The 18,412-nt window shown below is 41.7% G+C and overlaps 3 protein-coding genes across 3 annotated transcripts; 2 read left to right on the forward strand and 1 right to left on the reverse strand.

The window, feature by feature from the left end:
• The first annotated feature begins 566 nt into the window (after positions 1 to 566).
• On the forward strand, positions 567 to 3,008 carry BCIN_07g00710 (hypothetical protein). Its single transcript, XM_001556008.2, has 3 exons — positions 567 to 1,210; positions 1,262 to 1,793; positions 1,848 to 3,008. The coding sequence occupies exons 1-3, from the start codon at positions 852 to 854 to the stop codon at positions 2,871 to 2,873; spliced, it is 1,917 nt and encodes a 638-aa protein (XP_001556058.2). The 5' UTR covers positions 567 to 851; the 3' UTR covers positions 2,874 to 3,008.
• A 6,417-nt stretch (positions 3,009 to 9,425) lies between these two features.
• Positions 9,426 to 14,238, forward strand: Bpk3. The gene is made up of 4 exons (XM_024693794.1): positions 9,426 to 9,442; positions 9,503 to 10,459; positions 10,598 to 13,175; positions 13,240 to 14,238. Exons 2-4 carry the CDS (start codon positions 10,331 to 10,333, stop codon positions 13,389 to 13,391), a joined length of 2,859 nt encoding a protein of 952 aa, XP_024549581.1. The 5' UTR covers positions 9,426 to 9,442; positions 9,503 to 10,330; the 3' UTR covers positions 13,392 to 14,238.
• Positions 14,239 to 14,843: 605 nt separating this feature from the next.
• Positions 14,844 to 17,636, reverse strand: BCIN_07g00730 (hypothetical protein). Its single transcript, XM_024693795.1, has 4 exons — positions 17,543 to 17,636; positions 16,726 to 17,327; positions 15,828 to 16,529; positions 14,844 to 15,765 (listed from the first exon to the last, which is right to left on the reverse strand). Exons 2-4 carry the CDS (start codon positions 17,266 to 17,268, stop codon positions 15,580 to 15,582), a joined length of 1,431 nt encoding a protein of 476 aa, XP_024549582.1. The 5' UTR covers positions 17,269 to 17,327; positions 17,543 to 17,636; the 3' UTR covers positions 14,844 to 15,579.
• Positions 17,637 to 18,412: the final 776 nt, after the last annotated feature.

Genomic DNA, 18,412 nt, shown 5'->3' on the forward strand with positions numbered 1-18,412 from the left:
AGTTCGGAATGGACATGGCTTTTTGGTCAATGACTCCAAGGAATCTATCTGTATTTGATCATTGATGCCCCTGCAGACGGTTTGCCCCTTCTTGATATCTGGTCCACCGAGATAGCCCCCAATGGCTAGCTAACCCGGACGTCAGGAACGAGAAACCAACGAATTTCCCTCTCCCGACGATGCGTCCACCCTTGACACTACACTTCCATATGGCTTCCTACTTCCCTAGCTATGGTCTCTTTCTTTCGCACTCCCTCCCAAATGTTTCATTGACTAGCCGGTCATGTTGGAACCCGTTGCTTTAATTCTTTAATTCTTGGATAGCGAATGGGAATCATCCGTGGGGAGATAGATCCGTGTCACTCTATCCAGTTTCCCCTGCATCCCCATTCTGGGCTGAGTCTTTTTCACCTTAATCTTCCTTCATACATGTGCTAGCGCATCTTCATATGATTTCCCGCGTTGAGGTGGGTAGCACTGCATATTGTAAGAGACTACAGGTCAGAGTCATATAATATAAGATTCCATACTTTTCCGTATGATGCTTCTTTTTCTCACCCTCTTTTGAAGCTTCTTCTCAACACACTTTCGTACTTTTGTACACCACATTCATTTATTCGTTCTCTGCGTACTAGTCATTCCTTCATTTGCTATTCTGTTGATACAGAATCTTCTATTCCATCAAACACCAATTGAGGCCAGTCACTCTTGTGTTTCCCGTTCACTTTTCAACAATCCTTCAGCTTGCAAAGCAGTCAGTCACCTTACAGATATCAGCACCATCAGACTTGGATACATTTCAAAGTACATATTCTACAATCAAACTCTTCATTGACACTCACTCCGCCATTATGGTTTTCTCAACATTGGCCCTCGTGGGCACATTCGCCGCTTCGGCCACTGCATACTCTGCAACTGCAAGAACTTTCGCTGTCAACCATTTCTATGGAACGGGACCTCTTCTCACCGCCCGTATAGATCCAATCATCAACCCAGGAACTGTTGGATCACACGTTCATACGATTCAAGGAGGCAGTGCCTTTGGTATGACTATGGGGGATACCACTGCTTTGGATGATTCTAACTGCACTTCCTCGCTTGTCAAGAATGACAAGAGCAACTATTGGACTCCTTCATTATATTTTGTCGATCCCAAAGATGCATCCAATATTACAGCCGTACCTATGTTCTACATGAACGTTTACTATTTGTGAGTGACGAATTTCATACATTTCCAATAGACATGCTAATATATCCAAAGCTTTGAGCCCACTACCGACAAGATTACCGCTTTCCAACCTGGTCATCGAATGGTAGTTGGAAACCCAGCTCTTCGTACGCCTCCAGCAGGAGGCGGAGCATCTATCGTCGATTATAAGCTCGGAACACCCCAACCAGTCCAAGTTACCTGCCCACGTAGCAATTATGATGTTCCATCTTACCCCGCAGACTCAGATGGATTACACGGAGTAGGAATCCAGGACCCGCAAAACAAGGGAGCAGGTGTTGGATTTCCAGATCAAGAGTGTGATGGAGTTGCTTCACCAATGCGTCTCGATGCTCACTTTCCTTCATGTTACAACCCTGCTGCTGGATTGACGGATTATAAGACAAACATGGATTGGCCTACAGATGGAAATTGTCCAGAGGGCTGGATTCACACTCCTCATATTTTCTATGAGGTTTATTACAATACTCCTCTCTTTGCAGATCAATGGACCCCGGGTCAAGGAAAACAACCTTTTGTTCTTGCTAATGGAGACCCAACTGGTTATTCATTCCATGCTGACTTTGTAAGTTGTCATCTTCTCGAGCAAAATGTATTCAATATACTAATATATTCATAGATCTCGGGTTGGGATGTAGAAACTCTCCAGCAAATCATCGATAACTGCGACGCAGGTGATAGCGGTATGGATAAATGCCCAGGTCTCATTGGTGGGCTCAATGATCCACAAACATCCTGCACTATCAAATCACCAATTAATGAAATTGTTTCCGGGTCTATGTCTATCTTGCCAGGTAGCAATCCACTTGGAAAATGGGGCGCTGGTGTTGCCAGTGTAGCTTCTTCCGTCGTCGCATCTGCTACTTCTGGTATTGTTTCTCAAGCTTCTTCAGTAGCTGTTGGTGCTTCTTCAGCTGTCTCTTCTGCTGTAGCTGGTGCTTCATCAGTTGCTGCTTCCGTATCAAATGTTGCATCATCTGTATTAGGGGATGCTACATCTGCAGCAAGTATTTCCATCCCAAGCATCTCTCTACCTCTCTACCAAGCAACACCTTCAGACTCAGCCCAGCATTCTCAAACCCATACCCGCAACGGTGCGTCCACAAAGGTCGCAGCAGCATCATCAGCCGCTAGCGAGGTCGTATCTTCCAGGGTCATCACATCCGGAGGTCAAGTAATTACATCCATCGTCACCGTTCACGCTTCCACACTCATCTACAAAACCGTTTCGGTCACAGCAGGTCAAGTTCTTCCTACCGGGTCTAGCGTCTCTTCCAGCACTCCAGCTGCTATCTCCGGATATTCATATGCTGGTTGTTACGCAGATCAAGAATCAAATCGCGCGCTTTCTGGCGTCACATTTGCTGATGTGGGAGTGGGTGCTGTTTCTAGCACAGCTTGCGTGGCTTATTGTGAAGGAAAGGGATATAGTGTTGCGGGAACTGAATATGGAGGACAGTGTTTCTGTGGACAAAATTTACCTAGTCAGACATTGAATGCTAGTGAGTGTGTCATGGCTTGCGAGGGAGATGCAAATGAGATTTGTGGTGGTTCGTTGGCGTTAAGTGTTTATTCTAAAAGTGGCGCGAGTAAGAAGGAAAAGAGAAGTTCGAGACATTTGCATAGACATGTGCAGAGGAATTAGACTGGTGTCTAGCGATCATTATCTCGGTTACATTTGGAATATTCGGGAAGTGGATGAATCTGCATCTTACAGGTGCCGGAGCTGGGTGGTATGGAGGAAGCACAAACAAACATAAACTTCGTTCTCGCAAGGCGAGCCTTTTTTTTTTTTTTTTTCTTCTTCTTCTTCTTCTTCTTTGAACAAACTTTAGAGTCATTGGAAGCAATTTGTTAGGATAGACAATTCTTTTTGATATCTCGAACAATCAAGTCTTCTCAACTCATCGTTTTTTATGGATAGTAGGCTTGGATCTGAGATTGAGATTGAGATTTAGTTACGAGATTTAGTTACGAGATATGAGATATGGATGGTAGTTATGAAATCTATGATTTGATGATCTTTTGATTATATTATACGGATACTAATAAGTTATGTCATCACTTGGTATTATTTTTGATTTGTGATGTCTTGTGTGTCTATGTTGTATCTGTGTTTTTGGAATGGGATGGGATGGGATGAGATGAGATGAGATGGTGGTTTTCGTGGGGGGAGGAGAGGGGAGTGTTTGGTGCTGCATCTTTCGAGTAGATTCATCATGGGGGTGTATGGGGGTTTATTATATGCTATGTGATGTGAGCGTATGAGAATGATTGTGTGATATGAGAATATGATAATATGTGAAGGTACGTAAGTAAGAGAGTGACTGTGTGATATATATATCACAACCGGAAAGACGCAACCTGAGAGATCGATCCACCATATTTTCAATTCTTAGCATGGAGCATTGAGCATTTATAACTTAATTATTTCTTCCGCCAGATTGATCACAAAGGAGATCGATTTTCTACTCTTCCTCTTTTGACTCTTTCTGTTTATGTTTCTGTTTCTGTTTACTATTCGTACGCTTTTGTGTCCCGAGTGTGTATGTAGGTTGCCTCGTCTTGTTTTTGTCTGGCTGTGATTATTATTATTATTATTATTATTATTATTATTGTAGAATGATTCATTCGATTGGTTTTATGATTATTTGGATTGGCTGTAGTGTATATTTATATGTATATGTATATGTATATGTATATGTATATAAAGACTTTTTTTTTTCGTATGCTTATGCTTATGCTTATGCTTGGGTGATCTCTCTATCTAGATATAGCTAGTTATCTATGTATGTATGTATGTATGTATGTATCAACTTTTGTTCTTTTGCAATGTGAATTAGGATAATCACACGAGTTGCAATTCATTATCATCATCATCATCATCATAATAATAATAATAATAATAATATCAATTGAGATGATCGTAGGTAGGGGTCGAAGAAAAGAAGAAGAAGTAAAAAAAAAAGAGGCGGGAGTTATGAAGAGTTTTCTCTGTGTAATTATCTAAACTCTTACTTTCCCTTCCCTTCCCTTCCCTTCCCTTCCCTTCCCCTCCTAATCGCAAAATTCCTAAATGAATAAACTGATATATCTGTGCAATACTCACTCTCATATTTGATATCAATATCAATATCAATATCGATCTTTCAAAAGCGATCTTCTGAATTGTGGTCAGGCCCCACTGACGTAGTAAGATCCTGGTTTGGAATATGATGTAATAGTAGTGGTGGGATTTTGGAGATGTTGAGGCGAGCTTAAGGGGTTGTGGGGGGAGGGGGGGGGGTTAGATTTGATTTTTTTTATTTAATGCTGGGTGGATGTTAATTGGGTGGGAGAAGGAGGAGGAGAAGGAGGAGAGGTGGATGGATTGATGGATTGATATGCGAAATGAGAGGAGAAGAAGTGAGAGGAGAAGAAGTGAGAGGAGAAGAAGTGAGCTTGGGATACGATTTGGGTATTGTGTTGAAATATAGAGATATGGTGACAGAAATGCGATGTAGAAAATAGTCTGATATTTACTAGAGTATTTGTGAAAGTCCTGGATAGATGATATATATATATATATATATAATAATAAGTGCCCAATAGTTTTCCTTTCACATCATATTTCGAAACAATCCCCGCGCGAAATCATACTCATCTGAGTATTTGAATCAAAGCGGGTATTCATCTATTCATCTATTCATCTATTCATTCACCTATTCATCCACAACCACAACCACAGCCACAATTCCATCTTCATATCACACGCTTTCCCAGCTCCCATTTCCAGATAGATCGATAGATAGACCGACAGCATCGAGTCCCAGATATCGAATAGAGATCGAGATATCCCTACAAGCTCGCTAAATTACAATTCAAACATCGCTGATCATTATTAGTATTAAAAAAACCCAATGATTTCTTTAACAAATGGTTGGCTCCTTGTGTGGAAATCACGCCGCGCCGTCGTGCCAAAATGGGAGTTTGTGAGCCAAAAAGAATATGTAGATAGTGCTACCGGAACACTGATGACTGGAGGGACAATATTTTGCTATAAATATGAGTGAGGTGATGGGAAAGATGTACTCGAATCCATATTCGCGTGTATATATACACACGAGAAAGAATACTTTAGTAAACTCCATGCGCATGGAGTCCCCCTTGCTATCCAAAGAAAATAAATCTATACACTTATATATATAGATCTGAGAAATCTATAATACGATAATCCCACATACGAGTAACGAAGATCATGAGACTTTCTATTCCAGACCCACGAAATAAACACACACGTGATACTTTCTGTGATATGCTAACTATAAGATTATAAATAACTCAATGATAGATAGATAGTCACCTTACCTCATTAGCAGAATAGCACCTCACATCTCCAAGAAAATGGATAAATACGGAGTTGATGTATAAAGTATAAAGTATAAAGTACAAAGTGTCTACTTCCATAGGGCAAGAAACACCCCAAACCCCATAGCCGAAGCATGGATAAATCGATCATTCCATCGCTCCACGCTCCAAAAAACTCAAAGATAAAAATGATCAAGTCCGCCCTCGCTCGCTACGCTACGCTACATTACCAAGACACTTTCCATCCATCCGCTGTCACGCAACCTCAACTGTCTCGTCGCGCAAATCTTACACATACCCTATCTCGATTCTCCATCGAACCAAAACCAAAAACAAAAACAAAATTCACCACTATCTCTTCATAATCAAATGAGTTAAATAACTCATAACTCATAACTCATAACTCATAGTACCAGCAACCCGCACACAGCGAAATAAACACATCAATCACCCCGCCCATCGAAATGAACATTTTCCGAGGTATGCCAGTAACATAACTTCACTCTATGCAGTATATACAGCACTAAACATAACCATGCTATTCCAAGAAGTTTTTTTTTACATTCTTCCATGAGAGAAATTCCAAAAGAATAATAATCTGTTTTCGAACTCGAAAATGAAAATCAAGTCTTGTCATGTCAGCCATCACCTACCACCACAGACCCCAGACTTACTGTATATTTCTACTACAATCCAAACAGACTCATGTCGAACTGATATCCAAATAAGTCTTCACCATTTCTTCCCTGATCCTAATACCCTCCCCCCAAAAGACTTTCATTCAACACCATCCAAGAACATAAATGCATTCACAAACAAATTTCTACCAAGTTCCAACCCAAAACAGATATTTGAAAACCAAAAAACTTCATGATGCTGAGAGCGAGATACTCAACACTTTTGACTTCATCCACACTCTCAAATGCATGATGATAGATATACTTCCTAGCCCTATCGCAGGATCCGATAGAAAGGAGTTTTGGCTGGATAGGGATAGGGGTATAATACTATACTAACTGCCCCATAAAAAAATCAATTTGTTGCATATCTGAAAATTGATCACTTTGAGCTTGCTCACGTACGTTAGTAAAGAGCAGAGAAATTAAAATGATTCCTCTATCGACGTGTGCGGATAAAATTTCAGATATGTAACAAATGTCCTTCCAATACTGAGATAGGCATGCTGTTTTATTACCATGCCCATACAGCTTCTCTCCTTCCTCCAAGATTATATCGATATCTTGATTGATATCGTGTACAGCAATGGAAATATTATGTAGCTGGCGCATCATGTATTTTAGAAATTTTAAAGTGTATCAGAGCAAACCCCAGATGCAGGATGGGATAAACACATTGCACAACTTTGGGCATGGCTACGATATTATGAGATGCAGTTATTAATGATAGTGGGTTGAGATGTATAGCGACTTCACAAGACAACGTTTTGATTCATCCACAAGGAATATTGCCTTGTCTTGTGTTTGCAAGTAATTCAATACCCTGTAAGTATTTGCCCAAAGAGGATTTACAGAAAGATTGTGATGTTCTTGTTGTCCATAGATGGATTTTACTTTGAATTTGAATTTCTTGTGATGTCGGATTGAGCTATGGAGTATGTACTAATACTAATACAAACAATAATGCTAATGGATTACATACGAAACCACTCGCAATCTGGGCTTGTGTGTGTATGATGGAATGCCATGAATTCAGTATAAAGCAGTACACTAGATATGTGGGTGGAATAGTGTTGCGTGGAGAACGATTCCTTCGAGACAGATATCACTTGGATCTAATCTCAAATGTGTATTGTAACTATGAAGGCAAAAGAGTAAGAGGGGTACCATACGAAAGGGTCTCCTCGATACAATTTCCGCTTTGCTGGTCACACTAATGCCCAATTGAACTTTGGGGCAGTATTCTCAAAGTTTATACATGTGTACGAGAATGCAGGCTGAAGTCAAATGAATGTACGATATTTGTTCACTTGGTAAGCTTGCCCTATACTTGAACGACACGCAATTGTCATGCCATATCTATCATAACAAGGGGTAAACTTGATAAGCCAATGCTAATTGACTAGATATAATCTATATCAGATTGGTAACTTGTTGAGAAAAGACAAAATGTGGCCAATATCAGAATTGAAGTCTTTCATTTGATACGTGAATATGCAAAACCCATGCGAGTACTTGGGTAGTTTCTAAAGTGTGAAGGTGCCGGCATCCTAGAAACAAAATGATCGAATGGAAATGTTTACCGTGATTGCTCATCTGTACACTTAAGCCTCGATGATCGCGTGTGTGCGCGGGATTGGAAACACTCGCTCTTTGATACATGTGGTTTAATATGAGGGGCAAGATGAATGTGTGATACAAATCATAACAGGAGAGATCTTTTGAAACCAAACAAATCAAATGGAAAGGGAAATTCCGAGAAGATGTAATCCAAATTGCCAACACAACCCGTATTTGCTTTCACGGTGATAGTTTGAAGCGTGCCATCATCAATAAAGCCAAAGTTTCTTGATCGTCTCAAGGTTTAAGTCTTATGATGTTATTGGATACTGGAGGATTTCCAAGTTTTCGTCCATCCATGGTGCACTAGGTACTTTTTGTAAGGGTGTAAAAAGTGTATGCATGCAGCGATATGTACCCCATGTCAGGGATTCCTCTTGAGTCTTTGTCTGACGTTGTTGGAACGTTGGGTTGCTTTCTTTCCATCTCTTTGGGAGAGAATGGATGGTATCTCGAATCGTAAAGACGTATCTGGAGCATCGGGACCCTTTCTGCGGATCAGTCGCAGATACATGCAAAGACGTGATTTTGATTCATGTCATGTCATGCCATGTTGTGTTGTGTCGACAAGTTCAGACGATCAGGTGATCGCTGGAAGGAAAAGGAAAAGGAAAAGGAAAATGAACATGAACATGATTGCCCGCGCCACGAGAGCCAACCTATGAGAGTGTGCGATATCGGCGATAAGGTTATCGGTGAATGTTAAAGTGTCCTCCGACCTCGTAAAGCGTGAAAGCGTGAAAGCGTGAAAGCGTGAAAGCGTGAAAGCGTGAAAGCGTGGAAGCATACCGGTACTCGCTCCTCTCTCGTTCCTCTCTCGTGCTTGGCTATGCGACCGACCTACCTTTGATCGGAAGCGTTCTGTGGGGGAATCCTTGAAAGGGAAATGTGGTTGGCTCTCAAGGTCAAAGGGGAGATGTTTATTTAAGGGTCCAGCCAACCAGGGTCAAAGGGCAAAAGGACGAACGCATGTGATCAATGCTGCATGAATGAAGGAGATGGGATGGGGCGGTGGAAATGGATGGGGCGATGAAGATGAAGATGAAGATGAAGATGAGATAGATCACGCTCGCAGGTATCAGATTTGTTGGGAACGACTTCAGAAACAATAGAAGCTCTGTAGATGTAGATGTAGATGTTGATGGAAATGATACATGTACCAGGACTATCGACGGCGAGGGCGATTGATCCAGCATCAGAATGAATGAACGTCCACCCATGTTCTCCCTTGTCGTCTCTCGTGATTAGAATCGGCATCGGCATTTAATCTAAAATACAATGGCTGATGACTTTAGATTGCATGTGGGAAGTATCTACGATGTATACATGTATGTGTGTATGATTAGCATCAACAGGATCAATAGTATCAATAGTATCAATACGCTTCTTTCTTCTTTCTTCTTCTTCTTCCTTCACTCTTCACTACCAGCCTTCACTCAACACACACTTGCCTCATTCGAAGTGAAGTGAAGTATCGTGTTAGCGGCACAAGTTTCATCCAAAATGGTATAGCGCCAGCAGATAATGAATGATAATCAATGATAAGACCTTTTGCATTTCGATATCACGAGTGCGATTCCTCTTGAATGACTGACTGACTGACTGACTGAGTGACTGACTTTGATCAAAGTACTTTGCAACGACAACACGAACAACAGCAAGACTCACCAGATTACAATAAATCTTTCTTCTCTGTCTATTTATTTCTTACCTCTCTCTCTCTCCTTACAAATCACATTATTCCCGACTCTCTTACACTGCCTTACTTCGACCGTACTAGGTTCCTCCTACACCTGCCTACCGATTCACACGCAATACGCCATACCTACACATCCTTACACAATCATCAATATCATATCATACATCTTCCTGCTCCGACATATAAATTCCTTCTCAAAAACACTTTACTAGATTGTACCAAGCCGCCTTCCTACTTTCAATTGCAATACCTCAAGAGGAAACGGCTTTTATCGAATCATTAACTTGAGCTCGGCAGATCTATCTCCAAACAGCCTTTCGTTATCCTAACCTCGACAATAGCCAGCCAACCAGCCAACCGGGTACCAATAATCGCTCTCCGCCATCGATATCGTACAACATACGAGCCGCATATCCCTTTCTCCCTTCTGTCTTCTATCTTTCTGCCGTATTCCTTGGAGAGACCTTGGCCGTTTCCTTCAAGGCTTGCCAATAACTACCGAGGGCGCGCATACAAGCAAGCTCAACTTCGCTACTGTTACCTAACATATCTCCATCGTCGTACAACCTCCTCATTCTAACCCTTCTAAATACGTACAACTTCAACCATCTCTTCATTTTATCAAAGCGACCATAAGTGTGTCGATGCAGACGATTATTCCATCAAGGATATTGCCTCTTTCGAGTCGTTGAGCCGAGGGGAGGATCTTTCAAGGAACTGAGAAGGATATTATACCTTCCTGAGTAAACAATCGCAATCATGGCGTCAACGACGACCTCAACTTCATCCTTGTCGTCAAGGCGGCAAAAGACTGGCGTGGGATCTTTTACTATCAATGAGCAAATTGGTAAAGGGAGTTTTGCCACAGTTTATCGGGGCACACATATGGTATGTCATTGAGTAGATGGCAGCCTTGCCATCTTATCTGCTATTTTGGATAATTCTTGAGAGCTTTCAGACCTCAAATATCTACAACTTCTGTCTCATATTCTCGAATGCTTCTAATGCTAACGCGTCTTATCACAGCCCAGTGGAAATCTCGTGGCGATAAAGTCCGTAAACCTATCCAGACTGAATAAGAAACTCAAAGACAACTTATATGTCGAAATCGAAATATTGAAAAGCCTTTACCATCCTCATATCGTTGCCCTCATTGATTGCAGAGAATCTGCCTCGCACATACATCTGATGATGGAATATTGTGAACTGGGGGACTTGTCATATTTCATTAAAAAGAGGGATAGATTGGCCGATAATCCTACACTTTATGATATGGTTCAGAAATATCCTATGCCAGTCGAAGGCGGACTCAACCAAGTTGTAGTTCGTCACTTTTTCAAACAACTATCCAGTGCCATGGAATTCTTAAGAGAGCGGGACTTCGTACACAGGGATGTTAAACCACAGAATTTACTTTTGATACCATCACCGGAATGGATAGCAAAGAGGGCGAAAGGTGGACCAGAAGCCATGAAGGCGAGCAAGGAATCCGTTGTGGCTATGGTTGGAATAAATTCATTACCGATGCTTAAATTGGCAGATTTTGGATTTGCTCGATCCTTACCATCTACTTCGCTTGCAGAGACTTTGTGCGGTTCACCCCTTTACATGGCACCCGAAATTTTACGTTACGAGAAGTATGATGCACGAGCTGATCTCTGGTCTATTGGAACGGTTCTTTATGAAATGATGACCGGAAGACCTCCTTTCAAAGCAATAAATCACGTTCAATTGTTACAAAAGATTGAAAAAAATCAAGATGAAATTAGATTCCCTAGTAGGGGTATCTACAGCAGAGATTTGAAAGATATTGTGCGACGTCTCCTCAAAAAGAAACCGGAAGATCGAATAACCTTTCCAGAATACTTTGCTCACCCCGTCGTGACCGAACCAATTCCTGGCCTGGTTGGGGATGATCGACCAAAGGAAAAATCTCCGGAAACTTCAATTGTTCGCCAGCCATCTTTGAGAGATCGTCAACGTGAAAGTCCAACTGTCAAGCATATTGACACGGCATATGAATCATTGATTACTAGAGACATTGGGGAGCAATCTCCAAGAACTCCTAATATAGAATCCAATCAACCTTTTGGAACACCAGGTCGTAGCTCGGGTCGTCCTGACTCCAGAGATCGACCTTCTCCAGTTTCTGCTGCAACTGCTCCAAATGTGGATACCTTGCCACGACAAAGAGATCGCAAGGATCGCACGGAACCAAATTATGCTCCTATTGTAAGAACTGGGTCCACGAAACAACGTTACGATGAGCAAGCGAATTTGCAACCCAAAAATGAAGTTCAATCGAGTAATTCCATAACTGAAGCCGAGCAAGATGTTCGCGATGCTAGAGAATATGTTCTCGTTGAGAAGAAAGCTGTTGAAGTAAATGCTTTTGCTGATGAGATGGCTGCAAACCCACGACTTGGACGTGCTAATTCAGCACCTAAACAATTGCCCAGAAGACATACATCAATGGGAGAACCAAATTCGACAACAGGAGCTGTAGCTGTACCACCTTCACGTATAGTTCAAAGAGCGTCAGGAAGAGCCCAGCCTGATACATCATCCGCCAGAAATTCATATGGTTCTTATGGTAAAACTGGTAGTAGTCCATCAACTGCTTCAGCTATAGCTAAAGCACTCCAAGGCGCGAGCGTCAGGGTATTTGGAGTTTCTTGGTCACCAACCCTCATTGGAAAAGGTCCATCTCCACCACAATTATACAATCCTTATCCCGCTTATCCTACACCTAATGCTGGGTTGATTGGAGATGGTCGACCTATTGATGAGGACCAAAGAGTTGTTAATATCATTGAGGATTCTGCAACTCGAAGTGATGTTGTTTATGGATTTGCTGAAGTCAAATATCGACAGCTTATTCCTTTAGCACCTTCTATGAATCATGGCCTAGGAGGTCCAAATCCAGAAAGAACAGGTGATGCTATGGATGAAGATGATGGTCTAACCGTGGAGGCTATTGTCAACTTATCCGAAGAAGCACTTGTGTTATATGTCAAGTCATTATCACTTCTTTCAAAATCTATGGATATTGCAGGAGCTTGGTGGTCACGAAAGCAACGTGGTGGAATTGTTAGTGGAGGTCACACTCCAGGAAGTGATTCATCTTCAGCAGCTCAAGCAGGAAACCGTATTAACGGTGCAGTTCAGTGGGTTCGCACCCGATTCAATGAAGTTTTAGAGAAAGCAGAACTTGTTCGACTCAAATTGGTCGAGGCTCAAAAAAGACTCCCCGAGGATCATCCAGGACACCCGAACAATCGTTCAACAGCCTCAAGATTGGTTGGTGGATCTTCAACTACTGATGGTGTTGTATTGAGCTCCGGTATAACCGCTGAAAAGCTGATGTATGATCGTGCTCTAGAGATGAGTCGTACAGCAGCTATCAATGAGTTGGCAAATGAAGATCTCCCTGGTTGTGAAATTTCATATACCACTGCCATTAGAATGCTTGAAGCAGTTCTCGAAAATGATGAAGAACTTATTCCTCGAAAGAGATCATCAAGTTTACGGGAAGATAAGGAGAAATCTGAAGGGGGAGAAGTTAATGGTATTAATTTTGGTGATAGAAAGGATGTCTTGAAAGGTAACTATGATTCTTGGTTTTGTGAAAGCTTACATTTGTGAATGAACTGCTAATTCGAAAATAGTACTGCAAATGATTCGTACTCGTCTTCAAGTCCTCAAGAAGAAGATGACAGCTATTGCTAAACATCAATCAATGCCACCTCCATCATCATCTCCACGTCGAAGCTATAGTGGAGGAACCACTCCTACCATCAATAATACTCCACCGAAATGAACAATATCCAGATAAGCAAGAAAGCTGGTCTTTCGATTAGTCAAATGCATTATGATAACATGGACGTAAGCGCAAATGCATAGTTCGGGCGTCATTCGAGTTTAGCAACTTTCCATCTCTTTTCTCATTCATTTTATGCTGAATTTTTTCTATGATTTTTTAGAAATCTCTGGATTTTTTTTTTTTGATTTTTTAATGTGGATTTGGTTGTTCTTTCCTTTCTTCTTCTCTTGGACTGGAGTACCTGGACTTGTGCTTTACATGGAGATTTCGTTTGAGAGCAGGTGCATGCGACATTCACTTCGTATCACAACCTACTGATGATTATGATTGAGGGTCGGAATGGTTAAGATTGGCGTTTTTTACTTGATACTATTATTTTCAGAGATTGAGAGCTTGTGAATGCACAAACCTCCCAGGCTTTTTTTCTTTCTTTCTTTTCTTTTTGCAATATTCAATGGGGTTAGGATGGGAAGGAGGATGGATGGATTGATGGTGTTTGATAGAAACAGACACGCACACGCAAATGAATGGATGGATTGAATCAGGCACTCCCTCTCCTCTCTTATGGGCGTATTACATCCAGATATTCATTCGGATTTGGTGTTTGGGTGGGATTTGATTTTACTTATGGGCTTTTTGCGTTGAATTTTGGTTGTGTCTAGGAGGACGGTGAGATGTGTATGCGTGCATGGATTGCATTGAATTGCATCATAGTATTTCAGAAGATACCATCATATCATATCATGACAGGCAGAAATGGAGGTTGTGGATATCAAACGAGGAAGTTGGTCAACTAGCGAGTGAGTAAGCAGTTCAAGAATGATTAGGATTTAAGGAATCAGGATTTCGGGGATTGGGACAGGATAGGATAGGAATGGAATGGGATGGGATGGGATGGGATGGGATGGAATCGAATCGAATAGGATAGTTAGTATATGGTAGGATAGGATAGTATGTTAAAGATATATTATATTAATCACAATATGAGTGATCCATAATTATGTGAACCTATTCGTGAGTGAGTGAGTGAGTGAGTGTGTGTGTGTGTGTGTGTGTGTGTGTGTGTGTTTGCATATAAATTACCGACTACCGATTCCTTTTCTTCTTCTTCTTCTCCTCCTCCTCCTCCCTCCTTCACCTTCCCCTTCTTTCTCATCTATCCATCCCTTCATCAATTATCGCAGCACTTCATCACCGCATCATTCCCAGCTAGGTACGTACCATCACCATCACCATCACCACCCGCTCCACCACTCAAACGTATCCAATCCATTAATCTATCCATCTGCCAGTGCCCGTACTCCCTCCAGACGACAAGCGAATCGGATCGAATAAATTCCTATTAGACTGTTCATATCTCACATCCCACATTTCACATCTCACATTGAAGTATAGAATGATTTTCATCTGTCGAGGAAATTGGATATGTTAGGCTATTTTGTGCTTCGGTGTAATAAGATAAAACAAGATATGATATACTATGCTATGCTATGCTATGCTATGCTATGTCATACTATCCTATCCTATCCTATCCTAATACTATATATGCAACCTCCTCCTTTCCAAACATCTCTTTCGTCCAGGTAGGTATACTTGCTCACAACCCACCTCACCACAATAATCACAAGGTGCGTTGAATCCAGCAAAAACGTCATGTTTCTATCCATTCATCCCATTCTTCTTCATCGTCCAAAGTAAAGTAGGTAAATAGATCAAGAAACAGTAGATACCACCAACAGAAAAACTCCCTCCCAAATGCCATTGCCTTTTAGGTATAATTGCGACTTCAACTTTATAGTTCCGTAACGTCAAGCAAACCGTCATGTTTTTCACTCAATCCTTTTTCCCGATTTGCATTGCATTGCATTGCATCAAAGAATCTCAATGCCCAATCGTCAAGCGGATTGCCAAAAAACAGTAGATACCCCAAAAATCAAAACTCCTTCTTCCCAATGCCTTTAGGTATAATTGCGACTTAAAGTCAAGCAAAACGTCATGTTTATGTATCATTTTCCCCTCCCGTTCGCCGATGCCAGTTTAGATCGTAAAACATCTTTGTAATGAGAAAAGAAAAAGTAAAAACAGTAGATACCCAAATTCTTTTTGAACCCCTTCTCTGAAAAACAAAATGAAACCTCTCTTATAAAAAAAAAAATGCGTGTGCTGAATGAGAATCGGAGTTTTCTTAATTTTCCAATGGGATGTGAACATTCTTCTCGCCTGCAGGAATAACGTCATCTTCTTTCTCACCTTTGAGGTTTGGTAATTCGGCGATAGATTCCTTGATGATGGCGAGAGCCTTTTGAATGTCTTCCTCGCTGATAACAAGAGGTGGTGCAAGACGAATGATGTTCTCATGGGTTGGTTTGGCCTATGAATTGTTAGCCATGTTCATCTCAAACAGTTTTCAATTATAAAATAGAAAAAACTTACAAGTAATCCCTTGCTCTTCATCAACATACACAAATCCCATGCACTGTGACCACCAGTCTTTGTTTCATCAATGACAATAGCGTTCAACAAACCCTTTCCTCTAACCAACTTAATCATAGGGCTGTTGAAGTCTTCCAATCCCTTTCTCAAGACATGACCCAACTTTTCAGCTCTCTCAGTCAATTTTTCTTCTTCCATGATTTCCAAAGCACGAATAGAAACTGCACAACCCAATGGGTTACCTCCATATGTAGAACCGTGAGTACCGGGTTCAACAGTAAGCATAATCTCCTTTGAACTCAAAACACAAGAGACTGGGTACATTCCACCAGAGATGGCCTTTCCGAGGGTAACCATATCTGGTTTAATACCAGACCATTCTGAGCAAAGCATACGTCCAGTTCTACCGATACCGGTTTGGATTTCATCACAGATCAAGAGGACATTATGTTTCTTGCAAAGAGCATGAACCTTTGCAAGATAATCATCATCTGGGACAACAACACCGGCTTCACCTTGAATCGGTTCGACAATAAAGGCAGCAGTGTTCTTTCCGTGGGCTTCGAGGACAATTTCGAGATCAGATACATTGTTGAATCTAATTTGTCTCTTGGTGGTTGGGCATGCAGCACCGACACCTGGAACATATGGACCATAGTTATCGCGAGATTCAGGATCGACAGACATGGAGATTGCGGTCATCTATAATGGAAACAACAAGTTAGTATCATACGATAAAAGAAATTCGAGCGCAGCGAGCTATGGGGGTTTGGGGGCTTGCCCCCTTCAAGAAGATTCAATCAATTGAAGATGACGCTCCGCTGGCCCTCCGGGGGCCACTGCCGTGGAGGCAGACTAGAGATGTATAAAAGGATGAGAAAAGGTTATTGCAACATACCGTTCTTCCGTGAAAGTTTTCTGCCGCTGCAAAAATGAGCGCCTTATCCTGCTCAACGCCCTTAACCTTATACGCCCACTTTCTCGCAATCTTGATCGCGGTCTCCACAGCCTCTGCTCCTGTATTCATGGGCAAAACCATATCATATCCAAACACTTGTTTAATCTTCTCTGCCCATTTAGGGAAGACATCATTATGGAATGCTCTTGAGGAAAGCGTTAGACGTTGGGCTTGCGCACACAGAGCTGCCACGAGCTCTGGATGACAGTGGCCTTGGTTGACGGCGGAGTAGGCAGAGAGACAATCGATGTAGTGATTTCCTTCGGGGTCCCAGACGGAGGATCCTGAGGCGCGTGCAAAGACGATGGGGAGGGGATGGTAGTTGTGGGCTGCGTAGGCGTGCTCGTCGTGGATGGCGGAGGCGGTAGAGGTGGAATGGTATTTGGATTCGGGGATGCTGGTTACGGGGGAGAAGGTGGGGGCGGTGGCTTTGAGTGTGCTACCGGCACCGTTGGTGGACAGGGTGTCTGCGTGGGGAGCCATGGTTGATAGGGATGTGATTTGTGATAGATGTTGTTGAAGGTGTGGTTTGTGAATTGTTGCTATTATTTAGAGACTGTGTTAGAAATTGAAATTGGGAAAGGAAATAGTATTTTGATATGCAATTGTAAGGAATTGTAGGATGTGGTGTTGTAGCTGTTGTATATGTTATTTGTAGGAGGAAGTGGGATGAATGTTTGAAAGGGAAGTTTGCTTGCTTGTACTCTAATAAAGTACACCAAAGAAATAACCTGTTTAGTACAATATATCTACTTACTTTGTATTTTGAGTATGATCTAGTATAATGTTCGCTTTATTAATAAAATGTATATAAAACCTTGATATCAAAAGTATCAATGAACAAACAAGTCAAGTCAAGTCAAGTCAAGCCAAAGCAAGGGGATTCAAGCCTCTTTATACTCGACTAGACGGGTCAGAATCGTGTCTATCTCTCTCTATCTACCTCTTTTCTTTTTTCTTCTTCTTCTTCTTCTTCCAAAACTCACTAAACCCCTAAGTGCAAGTATATCCCATCTTCCCACCCAGCTGATCACTCCATTGACTAACAGAAATTTCCCAAATCAAGACCATCTACCATTTTGCTCGCGTTTTCTCTCCATCGTGCTTATACCTGCACTTAGGGGAACAAAAGACTCCAAAACACACCCGTTGCTTTCCGCCCTCGTCACCCCTTGCTTATAGGGTTCGAGTGAGGCGGAGATGATGATTTTAGGGTGTCCTTTTAGTGGATACGCATTGTCTGGGTTCTGCATGTACCTGGTCGTTCGGTGGTGAAAAGAGGATTTAGAGGGTCCAAGATTCATTTGGAACCTATCATTGGGGCTTTGATATTCTAAGCATAATCGTTCAGGATCTGATTGGATGAGAAGGGGATTTGGGATTGAGGAACTCTGTCTTCCAAGGTTTCCTCTTCCAACAGTGACGGTTTTGAATGATTGAGTGATTGAGTGATTGAACGATTGAACGTTGCGTGAATGAGCATGAGAGGTTAGCTGTGATTTGAATGATATATCGGAGCGTAGTACATACAAAGACGTACATATATAACTAAGGGCAAAGACAAGAGATAATGAGAGCGATACAGAGGACGCAATTGGTTCCACCAGTTCCTTGATATGGGATTCGG

The sequence above is a fragment of the Botrytis cinerea genome, chromosome 7 (assembly GCF_000143535.2).
Source record: "Botrytis cinerea B05.10 chromosome 7, complete sequence".
Lineage (NCBI taxonomy): Eukaryota > Fungi > Ascomycota > Leotiomycetes > Helotiales > Sclerotiniaceae > Botrytis > Botrytis cinerea.